This window comes from Papilio polytes, unplaced genomic scaffold, assembly GCF_000836215.1.
Source record: "Papilio polytes unplaced genomic scaffold, Ppol_1.0 DF823935.1, whole genome shotgun sequence".
Lineage (NCBI taxonomy): Eukaryota > Metazoa > Arthropoda > Insecta > Lepidoptera > Papilionidae > Papilio > Papilio polytes.
In genome coordinates this window covers 848,762-862,053 of record NW_013525269.1, presented here as the reverse complement: position 1 = coordinate 862,053, position 13,292 = coordinate 848,762, and the positions used below count along the sequence as shown (strand labels likewise).

The 13,292-nt window shown below is 32.4% G+C and overlaps 1 protein-coding gene across 1 annotated transcript in view; it reads left to right on the top strand.

The window, feature by feature from the left end:
• Positions 1-13,292, top strand: part of LOC106101879 (PTB domain-containing adapter protein ced-6) — a 47,459-nt gene that overhangs the window by 28,941 nt on the left and 5,226 nt on the right. Inside the window, exons 3-4 of the mRNA XM_013281232.1 lie at positions 6,658-6,775; positions 9,159-9,323. Of these exons, the coding sequence (XP_013136686.1) occupies positions 6,659-6,775; positions 9,159-9,323 (282 nt within the window). The 5' untranslated portion in view covers position 6,658. The remainder of the gene's footprint in view (positions 1-6,657; positions 6,776-9,158; positions 9,324-13,292) is intronic.

Below are 13,292 nucleotides of genomic sequence, written 5' to 3'. Positions count from 1 at the left end.
AAGAATCCTTTAACATAGTTATCAGCATAATTATACTTTACATTACAAATTTACAAATTCCATGCATCATTTACTCATGACTCATGCCGGCGCAGGTCAAAAAACTCGAAACGTTATGCATTGCTGCATATATGCAACAGTTTGAGATAAGATGCTGTTAAAAATAGCAATGGATATTGTGGGATTTGTTAGGCTACGAGTTCGAAGTGAATGTTGTTAGCCTTTTAGTCACGATTTCATCGTTGACTCAATTTCATGTAATATTTAAAAAAAGGATCACGAATTTTTAGTTTGGTTTAATAGATTTATTTATCTGACAATCGAAGCCCTGGTAAGTTACAGGTTGTTTTACTAATAATCTAGAATTAGTTAGCTTTCCTGTTTAACATTTAGTGGCAACATTTATTCTCTTACCGTTATATTAATTGCGGAGGTGATAATAGACTTTTTCAATTTAAATATTCCGTACATAATTTGCGTGTTCAAATAACAAAAACAACCAATATATCGTCAAAACCTATGATATTTCATTATATCATGAGATCATTAAACTTGTTATCTGGGAAAACATAGATTTCGCTATTTAATAATTATTTTTACATATATTTCAATCCGGTTAACCTAATTAATTATGTCAACATTAATAGTAGCAAAAACTAGGAATTTTATTAAGTTGTGTTACATCTGCCACTTATATTTTCAAGAAATAGCAGAGAAAGCTGATATAACTATGTTTACGATTAATAAAATTATCTTGATATATGATACATCAAGCAGTCCTGCAATCAAGGTATAAAGACTTAATTATCAGCAATTTAACTCTAAGAGAATTCTAGTCTGAGACAGTCTATAAATATAATACTGCTTGTCACCAGTTTTCCTGCACGAGGCAAAGGATAGCCCTCAGTAAATAACGCGGTTTGCTCTGACATCCGTCGGTTTCTATGTGTTACGTAAGCATGTTTAGTTTTTTTTATCGATAATCGATATATGAATTCTTTTAATATTATATATCTTCACCGGTTATAAACGGAATGTTAGTAAGTTAATATTAAAAATATAGAATTTATATTTAATGTGGACGTCACTATATACTAAACTCATTAACTACATCAACATAAGTACATTTCTTTGTTGGCAGTTTGTGTGAGAAATGAAAAACTGTTAAATGTTTAGTTAAGTAAACTGTAAACAGCCGCTTAAATTGTTAATTATTGTAATTACCTCTATTTAAGATATAAACATAATATTAGTGATGTGGCATACTATAAATTAAATTAACAAATTCATAATTAAATTAAATTCATAACCATAAATATTATCATAACAAATGCTGAAAAACAATATTTAAACTTAAATACATTATAGCTACATCTAATCAATTAAACATAGTAGATATTTGTTATGTAAATAAAAAATGTCGTAACATACGGTATCGATACATTGGTGGGGCATCACTAAAACGTATAAGTGTGAATGAACGTGTATTGCATCAGTGTGCCGCGGCCCGTGTCAGCCCGTGCTAAGTACGGAACTCACCTCGCGCTCCGTTCAATAACGTCCCATGTTTATTATAAACGTCACATTATTTACAACCATATTCCTTTCACATTAAAGCCTTTATTAGCTTGTATTTACTGACCAGTTTCAAACTAGTCACACACAACGCGGTTTGTACTACGAATTTTGTCTTCAAAGAAATCTCTTCCATAATTCAATAGTGACAAAGCATTAATTTTATTAAAACTTTAAAAACAAACCTTTAAAATATACTACAATTGATTTAAAGGTCGCGATTAATTTTGTACTATATTCCGAAGGTTTTCTTAATTAGATGATTCTTAATAATTTTTTGTCGATGCTAAATATCATAATAATCAAAATATAAACACGTCTACTGAAAGGGTATATCATTTTGAACCTTGAATATCTATAACAAAACCACCTACATTACGATCATTATTGTCAAAGTTAATTTTATAATTATACTAGCTTTTGTCCGCGACTACGTCCGTGTAGAATTAAAAAAACATACCGTCGAATTGAATACCTCCTTCTTTTGGGAAGTCGGTCAAAAAGCAAAAGTAAGTAGCCTATGTGTTCTTCCAGACTATCCTCTACAACTATGCCAAATATCATCGAGATCCGTTCAGCCATTTAGGCTACAAATTCTAACAAACATCCATCCATCTAAACTTTCGCATTTACAATATTAGTAAGATTACATACCTAATCTAAGATATTGCACAAGTAACAATACTCAGGAAAATCGTAATCTGTCAAAACAATAATTATAAATATAGACGGCAATTTGTAATTGAAAAATCGTATAAGATACACAAATAAGTCCATAATTACTGCAAAAATGAAATACCAAAAATTACAGCAAAACATCTATCGTTTTGGGAAAAACCATGTTATTAAAGAAGCGAAATACAACAAGGGCTGGCAACTTTTAAACGAAGATTATTGCTAACTTGACTAGCTTAAACCTACCGAGGGGATACAGCCTATACTATGTTAGGGACGACTAGACTTTAGAAAACACTGGCCCATTGCGTATTAGTTGATTTTATACCATGTTCTTCACCGCAAGAACGTCAAATGTCCAAGTGGCAACCCTAATTGTATCGTCGTCTTCCTTCTGTAATGGAATATTACTAAAAGATAATTAAAATGTATCTTTTTATCAACAATTGCAACAATGAGACACACATAACTTAATAACTTAACATATTTAAAACGTCTAGCATATAATGACATGCAATACATAAATGGCCTATAACATCAAATGGAAACTTGATTTTCCTCTATCATTTTACCATGTTTATTATTATAAAATACTATCTGTTGCTCGCGACTTGATTCACGTTCACTTATAGCCTATGTTACTCAGTGATAACGTAGCTTTCTAATGGTGGAAGATTTTTTGAAATCGGCCTAGTAGTTTTTGAGTTATTTTAATACATACAAATACAAATATTTCCTCTCTATATTAGTATAGAAAACATTCCTTTATTGAGAGTGTTAAGATACTATGGTTAAACAAATGGTTGACTATAATATTTTAATTGTATCGAGAAAGATGTATGGCGGAATTCGAACCCAGGATCTCCACGTCACTTGCTTAACCACTGAGTAACCTACGCTTTTATTACTTAGGATAAACTCGGAGCCTCTCAAGGGGACGCATAGCGAGTAGATAGATGGTGGATATCTATATAAAAGCACATTTTTTGTCTTACAATCTCCATCTACTCACTACGTCCACATGAGGGGCTCAGAGTTTATCCTAAGCGTAGGTCACTCAGGCGTTTGGTGTGGACCAATTCCTATGTTCTCGTCGTATGGTATGTTATACACAAAAACTTTGCCTTTTACCTGAATTACTTCAGAAAAATACCAAAGATAACAAAGAAGACGATATTTGTTTACAAACAAGGCTATGGCCATCGGCTGAATTGTAAATTCAAAAACATTTAATATTTACAATTGGAATCGCCAAGGACTTTGATCGCTGTTGACCTTTTACGAGCGACGAACTCGCCAATTTTTATAACTACAGTGTAAATTGACGCTAAAAATATATTTTTACGTTTACAATAAGGTTGAAAATCGAATAACCTTGGCCATATGCATCTGATTGCCTACGATATCGAATTTTTATACGAAATAAACTAAAATCTGCCCATTTAGATTTGAGATTTGCATGTTTTGAATTTAGTTCGAATTTTTCGTAATATCCCAAGTCCTTGAGTCGTATTTTGCGCGTACCTATGTGTTCTTTCACACAATCCTCTATCTTTATGTCTAATTTTATCGAGTTCCGTTCAGCAGTTAAGGCTATAAGCTCTAACAAACATCAATCTAAACTTTCGCATTTATAATATTCACAACAAATAATAAGAGAGAATCTCAACTATATAAAAATCTTCAGATAACTTTATAATTGAAAATAGTGTTAACATTGTAACAACCTGTTAACATACACTTGGATGCTTACACTTAAGTTACATTAAGGTCCTTCATAAGTCGTGATTGATCAATCTATAGTACAATAAGCAATTAATTCCGTTCAATCTCTTTGGTAATGCAAGTTGATCACGACCTTATTGCAATAAGAATATAGTGCAAAGTTATATGTTATACAACAACATATATTTAAATATAAAATAGTTGTTAAATATTTATTTTTAATCTAATTAGGGTCAAAGATAACACATTATTTGTCAGAACTTCGCTCTAGTTGTGAATATTTTCTATTGATTAAGGGCCCGTCCCACCTCTGGTTGGTAGAGGCTCAGATTAAAAATGACGTCACCGTCAAAATCCGATATTTCCATCACATTTTGTTATCAGACAATTTATAAGTTGTTGGGACAGGCCCTAAAACTATCTAATTATCTCATGTGTCTTAAGCTTATAGCTAGAAAACTTTAATATTCAATACAAATGTCTTGCAAATAAATATTATTTTAATGTAAATATTATCTTTAGAAACTACGGTCCCACTATTGTATTATCTGTGGTCTTTAATTCTGTTTGCTTTTATCATGGATGTATAACGAGAACTGTCTGTCTCAAGAGTGTGCATTGCTAAAAGTCTTCTAACCGATAAACGAAGTCTACTGCATTCCTAGTTACATTGTAAGGTTCAAGTACTATCTTTAAAATGCTTTTTCGTTTTGAAAAGGAAAGAATTTCCTTTAATGTGGACATATCTTGCTGGTAACCCTAAATGCTCAGAGGCGCCATCCTGTCAATGTCAAAAAGGTGCCACAATATCCTTGCGGGACTGTATCATCTTTTGTTATGTCACTAATATTATAAATGCGAAAGTTTAGATGGATGGATGTTTGTTAGAGTTTGTAGCCTAAACGGCTGAACGGATCTCGTTGAAATTTGCCATGGATATAAAGGATAGTCTGGAAGAACACTTAGGCTACACACTTTTGATTTTTTTTTAATCCAACGCGGACTGAGTTGTTGCCAAAAGCTAGTAAAAATATTTAGAAGGGAGTGACTGCAATTACGATAGAACGAGATAAGATTAAAACTAGTGCGTGGACCCTATACACAATCGGAGAGAGACAGAGTTTTGTAATAACAACAAAGAATCTTAAATACACTAAACGATCCTATAAGGAAATAACCACTGCAGTGCATAATTGATAATAAGCCAGCTGTCGTCAATTCATAGAAATTATTGTGATTTATTATCCTTGGACGATATGTGAAGCGAAGTGAAAAATGGTTTTTCCCGCGTCTTGCATCTTGATTTTATCTTTTTAATTTACTTGGATTTTTTTATTCCAGAATACTTTTTTTATTTCAGAATAGTTTTACTAATCGATGTAGTAAAAAGTAGTTGCAAAAAATGCTACAATTTCAGCTAAATTTAATGGAGGACCATTATTTTAATATTTTTAAGGCAATAATCCTTTCGTTTAATTCCTTTGTTGTTCTATATTTAAACAGCTATTGCTCGCGACTTCGTCCACGTGAAATTTAAAAATATAACCTTACTCAACGATACTGTAACTTTTTAATGGTAAAATATTTTTTTAAATCGTCCCAGTAGTTTGTGAGTTATATCAATACGTACAAAAATATAATTCTCTTCTCTTTATATTACAGTATAGATAAAGATTATATACTTCTTTGTTGTGGTCAACATATACTCGTAGATTATAAGACGCATTAAACTCTATACGTATGTAAATAATTAATATATATAAAGAAGGATTTTCATTTAAATGAGTGTTGGAAAAACCCATATGGTATATGTGCGGTTAATCTGAAACGCACGTGTTTCTAATTGTTACCTGGAACTTTTATCTAAATAATGTAAACATACTTATATAATATATCCTTCTACGTATATTATGGTGTTGTTATATAAATAAAAGATAATCAAATTTACATATATACTAAACTAACTGTTCAAGTGCGACTTCATCCGCATGAAATTATAAAAAAAATTGTGTTATTGTTAACATTTGTCAAATTATCAACAACAAATGTTAAAATGACATGATATGACAAACGTTGGCAATCTTGCTTCTTTGATGTAGGCAACAACTTATGGTCTCTTTCCCACAGGGTTTTTATTCAAAATATATACCCCTAAGTTTAATGGCGTGAAAATATATAGCCTAAAGCGTGACGTAAGTGTTGGGCGTTTTATTAAAAAAAGGAATTATTCAAAAATATGCTGTAATTGTGAACTTAGGCAACAAAGAAGTGTGTGATTACGCTTTTTTATAACAGTATAGAAGTATAGATAATAATTTATCTACATTAATATTATAATTAGTTACTTTTGTATGTGACTTTTTAAGCAAATAGCTATAATTATGCAGCATATAGCCTGTTCGTTGCTGACAAACTTAATAATTACTTTACCCATTTTAACTACAATTACTTACTTTCTGCAGTTGAATAATAGAATAATGAAATGAAATAAATTGACCTAATCAGAGTGCTTTAATGATCACTTAGCAATCCCCATTTGACTTCAGTAATCAATTAACAACTTGACTTAATCGTTTAAGTTGTTAGTATTTTAAAGTATCTCATATGAACTCCTAAACTTACATACATGTAAAGAATAACTATTGATTTGATCTATGTGTTCATAATTCATTATTGTTCCAGAATGTCCACCCTGCTGTTCTGGCAGGGCCGCGGCAAGGCCAACGGGGCGCCTAATGGCCGCAACTGGATACACGCCCCTGACGCCCTGGTCAAGGGACATGTTGCATATCTTGTTAAGGTAAACCCCAGCACATTATCCCATTAACACCTTCGAATATTTAATTGGTTTCGGCAAACCCTCTGTTCGCCTTTTGCTAAAGTTGTTAACACGCTTTTTATTTATTATTTGTAAACATATGAGTGAGAATTTAATAATAATTCTGATATGAACTAAAATGTACGCTACACGTGATTAGGGTATTATTAATAAATCAAAACATAGTGAGCGACATTCGTAAACATAACGACACAGTTATGATTATGTTTTGAAAGTGATGTTGTTCGTAAATACGTGATTTACTAAAATAAAATGACCAATTAAACAACGTTTTAATGATAAGAATGTGAATCCAAAATTATAACAAGATTCAAACTTTATAGCGGCTCAGAGTTACATGTGAACGCAAGCGATCCATCCGCCAAAAATATTTCAAATAGTACTTACTCTCCTAAAAGGTGTTACGAGCTACCATGAAGTTTGGAACGCATTATACTAACCTAAATCTCGCGGACAACAAAACATTTAAGTACATACGCGTGCATTATCAGAACACGTGTTCAAAACAGATGTTTTGAGCGCTATCGAATGTTGGGGGCGTATTAACAGCTTTGAATGGATCGTGTAATTGTTTCAAATGTTGCTGCATAATATGGGCTATGAATCATATTCCAGAAGTTAGTACTTTATTAGAAAAATGTGACAAACATACACTATAGCTAGAGAGAGAGAGAGAACGGATGACAACGTATTTCTGCTAACATCAGGAATAAACCAAATTTTGTCAACAAACAGTTTTGGCCAAATACTCAAAGATTGTAATGGACTTTAGAGTTTAAAGATTGGCTTATATAACGTGTTTACTTTGTATTGGTATCTAAAATTTTGTTCTGCGTTCCATAACAAATAGCAAGCGGCTATAAAGTTTGAATTCTTTAATACATACTGTTGTGGTAGCTTTGTTTGCGGAAAACTAGTCCGCGATATCTCTAGCTGACCTTTTGTTTAGTCATCTGTTTATTAAATTATTATAATTGTTAATTACAGCGATCATACGTCCGTTACACCACCGGGTATATTTTAATATGCTTATTGGAATAGAAATAATTAATTAATGTAAATGATTGAAGTATTTTCATGTTACTATTTAATTGTTCTTTGTTGTACAACACGATCTTTTTATTTCATTCGCAGAAATCAACAAACTGCTTCGAAATGTTTTCATAATTAGGTTACTCCATCCTCGGCATCTTAATATTATGTGTCTGTACAATATTACTGTTTTTAAAGTCTGAAATAGTAATACTTAAAAATGTTTGCTTTGACTTTGATGCTGTTTTCAAGCAGTTATTAAGAAATCAAACGTTAATGCTATAATAGTTATTCACTTAAAAGTATTAAAACATGAAAATTTAGATATTAATCCGCATGACTGCTAAAATGTTATATTCATCGTGGCATAGTAACCTCCCCTTGACATTAATTATTTCTTCTTAATATAATTCTTTAAGTATTATGCAATTACACGCTGGATGTTTGCAATTATCTATTGTACATCTAAAGATTTTACGAAACCAGTTCAGGGTAATCATACTTGAAGCGAAATCAACACATACCCCTTGTAATATAACATTTGGCTACTGTCAAACCAGTTCCATTTTATATCTTCTGACCGGCGAGTCCCACATACCCCCCTGGTAACAGGGGGGATGCGTAAAGGCATTTTCCCAGCGTGAAAAAAAAAAAAAGTTCCATTTTATATACTATTTGGCCAGTTCTATCGGAGACACCGACGGGAGTAGACGTCAGTAACATACGGTACATCCCTATTAAGGAAACTGCGAATGAAAGTGTTATGTAGAAAGCATGTGTTGGAGTTTAGCAATCATACTAATATTATAAATGCGAAAGTTTAGATGGATAGATGGATGGATGGATGGAAGGAGGGATGGATTGATGTTTGTTAAAATTTCTAGCCTAAACGGCTGAACGAATTACGATGAAATTTGGTATAGATGTATAGGATAATCTGGAAGAACACATATGCTACTCGCTTTTTTTTTAAAATTCCGCGCGGACGGAGTCGCGGGCGTAAAATAGTTTTCAATAAAAAAAATTAAGGAATTGTAACCGAATATCGACCAATAGGCGACAACTAAACAATACTGCAAAAATATCTTACAAGATAATTAACAAAGTACTTAGATTGTTATCAGAATTAACAATTAATTGAAAATAATATTGTAATTAAGGACGTAATTGAATATCTAATGAAAGAAACTTTCACGCTTGTTACAATGAGGTTAAGCAGAGTTTACTACCTTGAGTTCATGTTGAACACTTTTGTGAAACGAATTTTATTCCAAAGAGGTTTTAATCTTAATTATTTTTTTTAAATTTCCAGTTCCTAGGCTGCACTCAAGTGGACCAGCCCAAAGGCATAGAAGTAGTTAAGGACGCTATAAAGAAGTTGCAATTTACGCAACAACTTAAGAAGTCAGAGACAAAAGATGCTGCTAAATGCAAAAAGGTTGAGATCACGATATCCGTCGATGGTGTTGCTATACAGGTATATTTTTTTTTACATTTAAACTGAAACGACATTTAAATTTGGAACATTGTCTTCTACTATAAGTTGCCATTGCACTTGCTTTTTGTAGATATTTAAACGCTTTAACAGTAAACATTTTGAGCTCAAGGAGAATAATTCATGTTTACGTAAATACACTATCATAAACAGCGGTACAAGAATATAAAATACACAACAAAGTACACATTATGTATACTTCATTAACACTAAATAATACTGATGGTCATTCCAACTGGACGTTAAACTAAGATTTCTATTAAGTTAGTAGGAGGACAGAATGACCATATAACCTTTTTTATTGCCAAATAGTACACGACTTTGTCCGCGTGAAATTAAAAAATAAAAAATTATTACCTTTATAAAGGTAAAAGAATTTTTAAAATTTGCCCAGTAGTTTTTGAGTTATTTCATTACAAACAAAACTACAAAACTTTCCTCTTTATAATATTAGTATAGATTTACCTATTGTCGAAAAGTATAAAAGAAACATTTGTCATTTATCTAATTCACCGTTAGAAAACTATTTAACTATGTCGTAGTTATTGACTCCAAAAATCAAACAAAAAAATGGGACCCACCTGCAAGCATTACCTTTCGGATAAAAAAAGAATTATCAAAATCAGTCCACTAGGGGCGGAGTTATGCCGTAACACACATAAAAAAAAACATAGAGACGGATTGAGTACCTCTTTCTTTTGGAAAGTCGGTTAAAAAAGTAAAACCTTTATTTTCAATTCAACGATGAAAGTCTCTTGTCCATACCAAGTTACTCGTATAGTTGCTATGATGGATGTATGATTTATTATGATTCGTGTATTTATTATTCGTGTACGCGGACCATAGTTCGCGGACCATGCGTTTCTACGTGATTTCACTTTTCACTGAACGCGTAGCCCGTTTACAGTCGAAGGTCTAGTGATGTTAGAATGCACATTTATATCGATATACCTGGAAATAGTTCTACAGGAATAACCTACAGGAGTGATCCTTTTATCGTAATGTGGCAAACGAGCAACGGTTAACGTAATACAACAAAATAGTCAAATTGTCGGTGCCTATAAGCGTCTTTATTTGCGGATCTGTTGTCTCCCTTTTAATAGAGAAGGGGGTGGACAAGATGAGGATATGCCAATACCAATGCGACCTCTCTTTTAAATTGGCTAATATCGATAACGCTTGATGTCGATATCGATAATGCATGTTGCAACACTAATAGTATTCTGTTTTACAGAATTGTATGTATTGTATATAATTAACACTGACTATGGCCACAACATTTTTCTCGTCTCGTGCTATGAATAATTCACAATAAACTTTTTGCAATTGACATAACAATGGTTAATTCAATCAAGTAATATAGTACTAAGGTAAATGTTGCTGTTTATTTAGGAATTTGCTCATCTTTAAATTAAAATGTATGGGATACTGAGAACTGTACAGTTTAATTGACAACTTAATATTTTCGTCACACGTTAAGAGAAATAGACGCTCAGTTATGACTGATTATACTGAACAATCGAACTGTTTAGATAAGACTGTGCGTATGTAGGCAAAATTTGAATTATTAAACTTTTGCCTACATTTGTAGCAGTTAAAATGTACAGTTTGACTGACATTTAAAATTTTTGTCACACGTTAAGAGAAATAATCTCTCAAATAGGACTGATTATACTAAAGAAACGAACTGTTCAGATAAGACTGCGCGTATGTAGGCAAAATTCGAACTATTAAACTTTTGCCTACATTTGTAGCAGAGTTTAAACTGTACAGTTTGACTGACATTTAAAATTTTTGTCACATGTTAAGAGAAATAGTCTCTCAAATATGACTGATTATATTGAAGAATCGAACTGTTTAGATAAGACTGTGCAAAATTCGAACTATTAAACTTTTGCCTACATTTGTAGCAGAGTTTAAACTGTACAGCTTGACTGCAAGTAAAACTGAAGGAGTCTAAAAGATACGTAATCAAAGAAAATCGCAATAGAGACCCAAAATACTTAAAACCGGGTTATTTAACCTTTTGAGTCCGGAAGGTGGAAAACTTTTACATAATCCTTACGGATTCGTTTGTATTAGGAACACGTTTTTCTGCGTAACTAGTTTAGTTAAATTTAACCGAGCTTGTGTTGCCGTTTCACTTTATGTAACCTGAATTGCCTTGTTTGTTACGCGCCGTTAGTAAATACTGGCTGATGTCAACTCCTGCGCACGGTAACCTTATTTAAAAAAGGCCCATGCTTCGATATTTGAGTACCAAAGTGTACTCCGGTCAGTTGGCATTGAACGACAAAGCTTTAGCGTATTCGAATTAATTAGGTGAAAACTTCGATATTAATTAAACCAAAGAATATCGTAATATTAATTACGATTCATATAAAAATGTCCGAAAAAATCATATTTAAATCTTACTATCTTACTAATTATAAATGACAAAGTTTGGATTTGTCGATGAACGTCTGTTAGAGTTTGTAGCCTAAACGGCTGAACAATAGATGAAATTTGGCATAGATGTAGAGGATAGTCCGGATGAACACATAGGCTACTTACTTTTGTTTTTTGTAATTCGGACGGAGTCGCAAGCGAAAGCTAGTATTACAAAACATCTGTTTATATTTTAAATTATTTACTTTCATACATATTTTAATATGCGTATGAATATATATGCATATTTAAGTGTCATTTGTCGCTATATCAATATGCTCGTTAGAATTATATATTTAACGCGGGAAATTAAGTAACGACTGCAAATGCAGTTTATAAACGGCAATTAATAGCCGTTAATGCGAAATAGAGGAAACATGGCGAATTAACTGGGTGTCATAACGGTCCGATTTGATTAGTTCTAAACTAGGTTAGGAATCTGTCTGTTTTATATCCGGACAATTTAGTTTAATACGAGCTGTTGCCCGCGACTTCGTAAGCGTGGTATTAGAAAACATACAAACTATAAAAATTACAAAAAACTACGTATCCCTCGGGAACCGGACATTTCTCGGGGATGAAGCGTTTCCCATGTGTACTCCAGACTTTGTTTTATATCTGTGCCAAATTACAATAAGATATGTTGAACCGTTGCAGAATGATCTAGTAAACATTAAAAAACTAAATCAATGAATCCCACGGGAACCGTAACTATTCCAGGGATAAAAAGTAGCCTATGTATTCTTCCAGACTATGCTCTGAACCTGTGCCAAATTTCATGGAGATCTCCATGAAATTTGACATTTTACGTTCGTTTTACGTTAAACGTTCAGCAGTTTAGGCTACAAACGCTAACAAACATCCATCCATCCATCCATCCATCTAAACTTTCGCATTTATAATATTAGTATTAGTAAGATATCTCTAAGTGAATACAATTTTGGTAGCGATATTATGTATAAAAAGTGCTTGAATTTCTAATTTTAGCATAACTTTGTTAGATAGAGCTCTCAAACACTTTTTAGTTTCAGATTTATTTCGAAACCTACTCTTAAATCGGTGTCATCACAGTTAAATCTTAGTAAAATAAGGCTCTTACAGTAAAATGAAACAAGAACAATGTAAAATCTTTTTTTTATTGATTTATTTCATACTAGCTGTTGATCGCGATTTCGCCCCCGTCAAAAAAATATAGCCTATGTTACCAGATAAATTACCTTTCTAACGGTGAATGAATTTTTAAAATCGCCCCAGTAGTTTTTGAGTTATTTCGATACATACATAAAAAAAATCATTGCTCTTTATAATATTAGTATAGATATTCAATACGATATCTTTTGGTAGGTGAGAACCCTGTAAATTCTCGCTTTGTTGTTCACATTTTTACCTATTACCATTTGCCTATATGGTCTAAACATAAATGCATACCAGAGATTCAACGAAGAGTTACATATATTCAGAGATCTTGGTTGGATTTTGTCAATAATTCTGTAGCGGCGACACAGCGCGGTAAACAGAACGCCG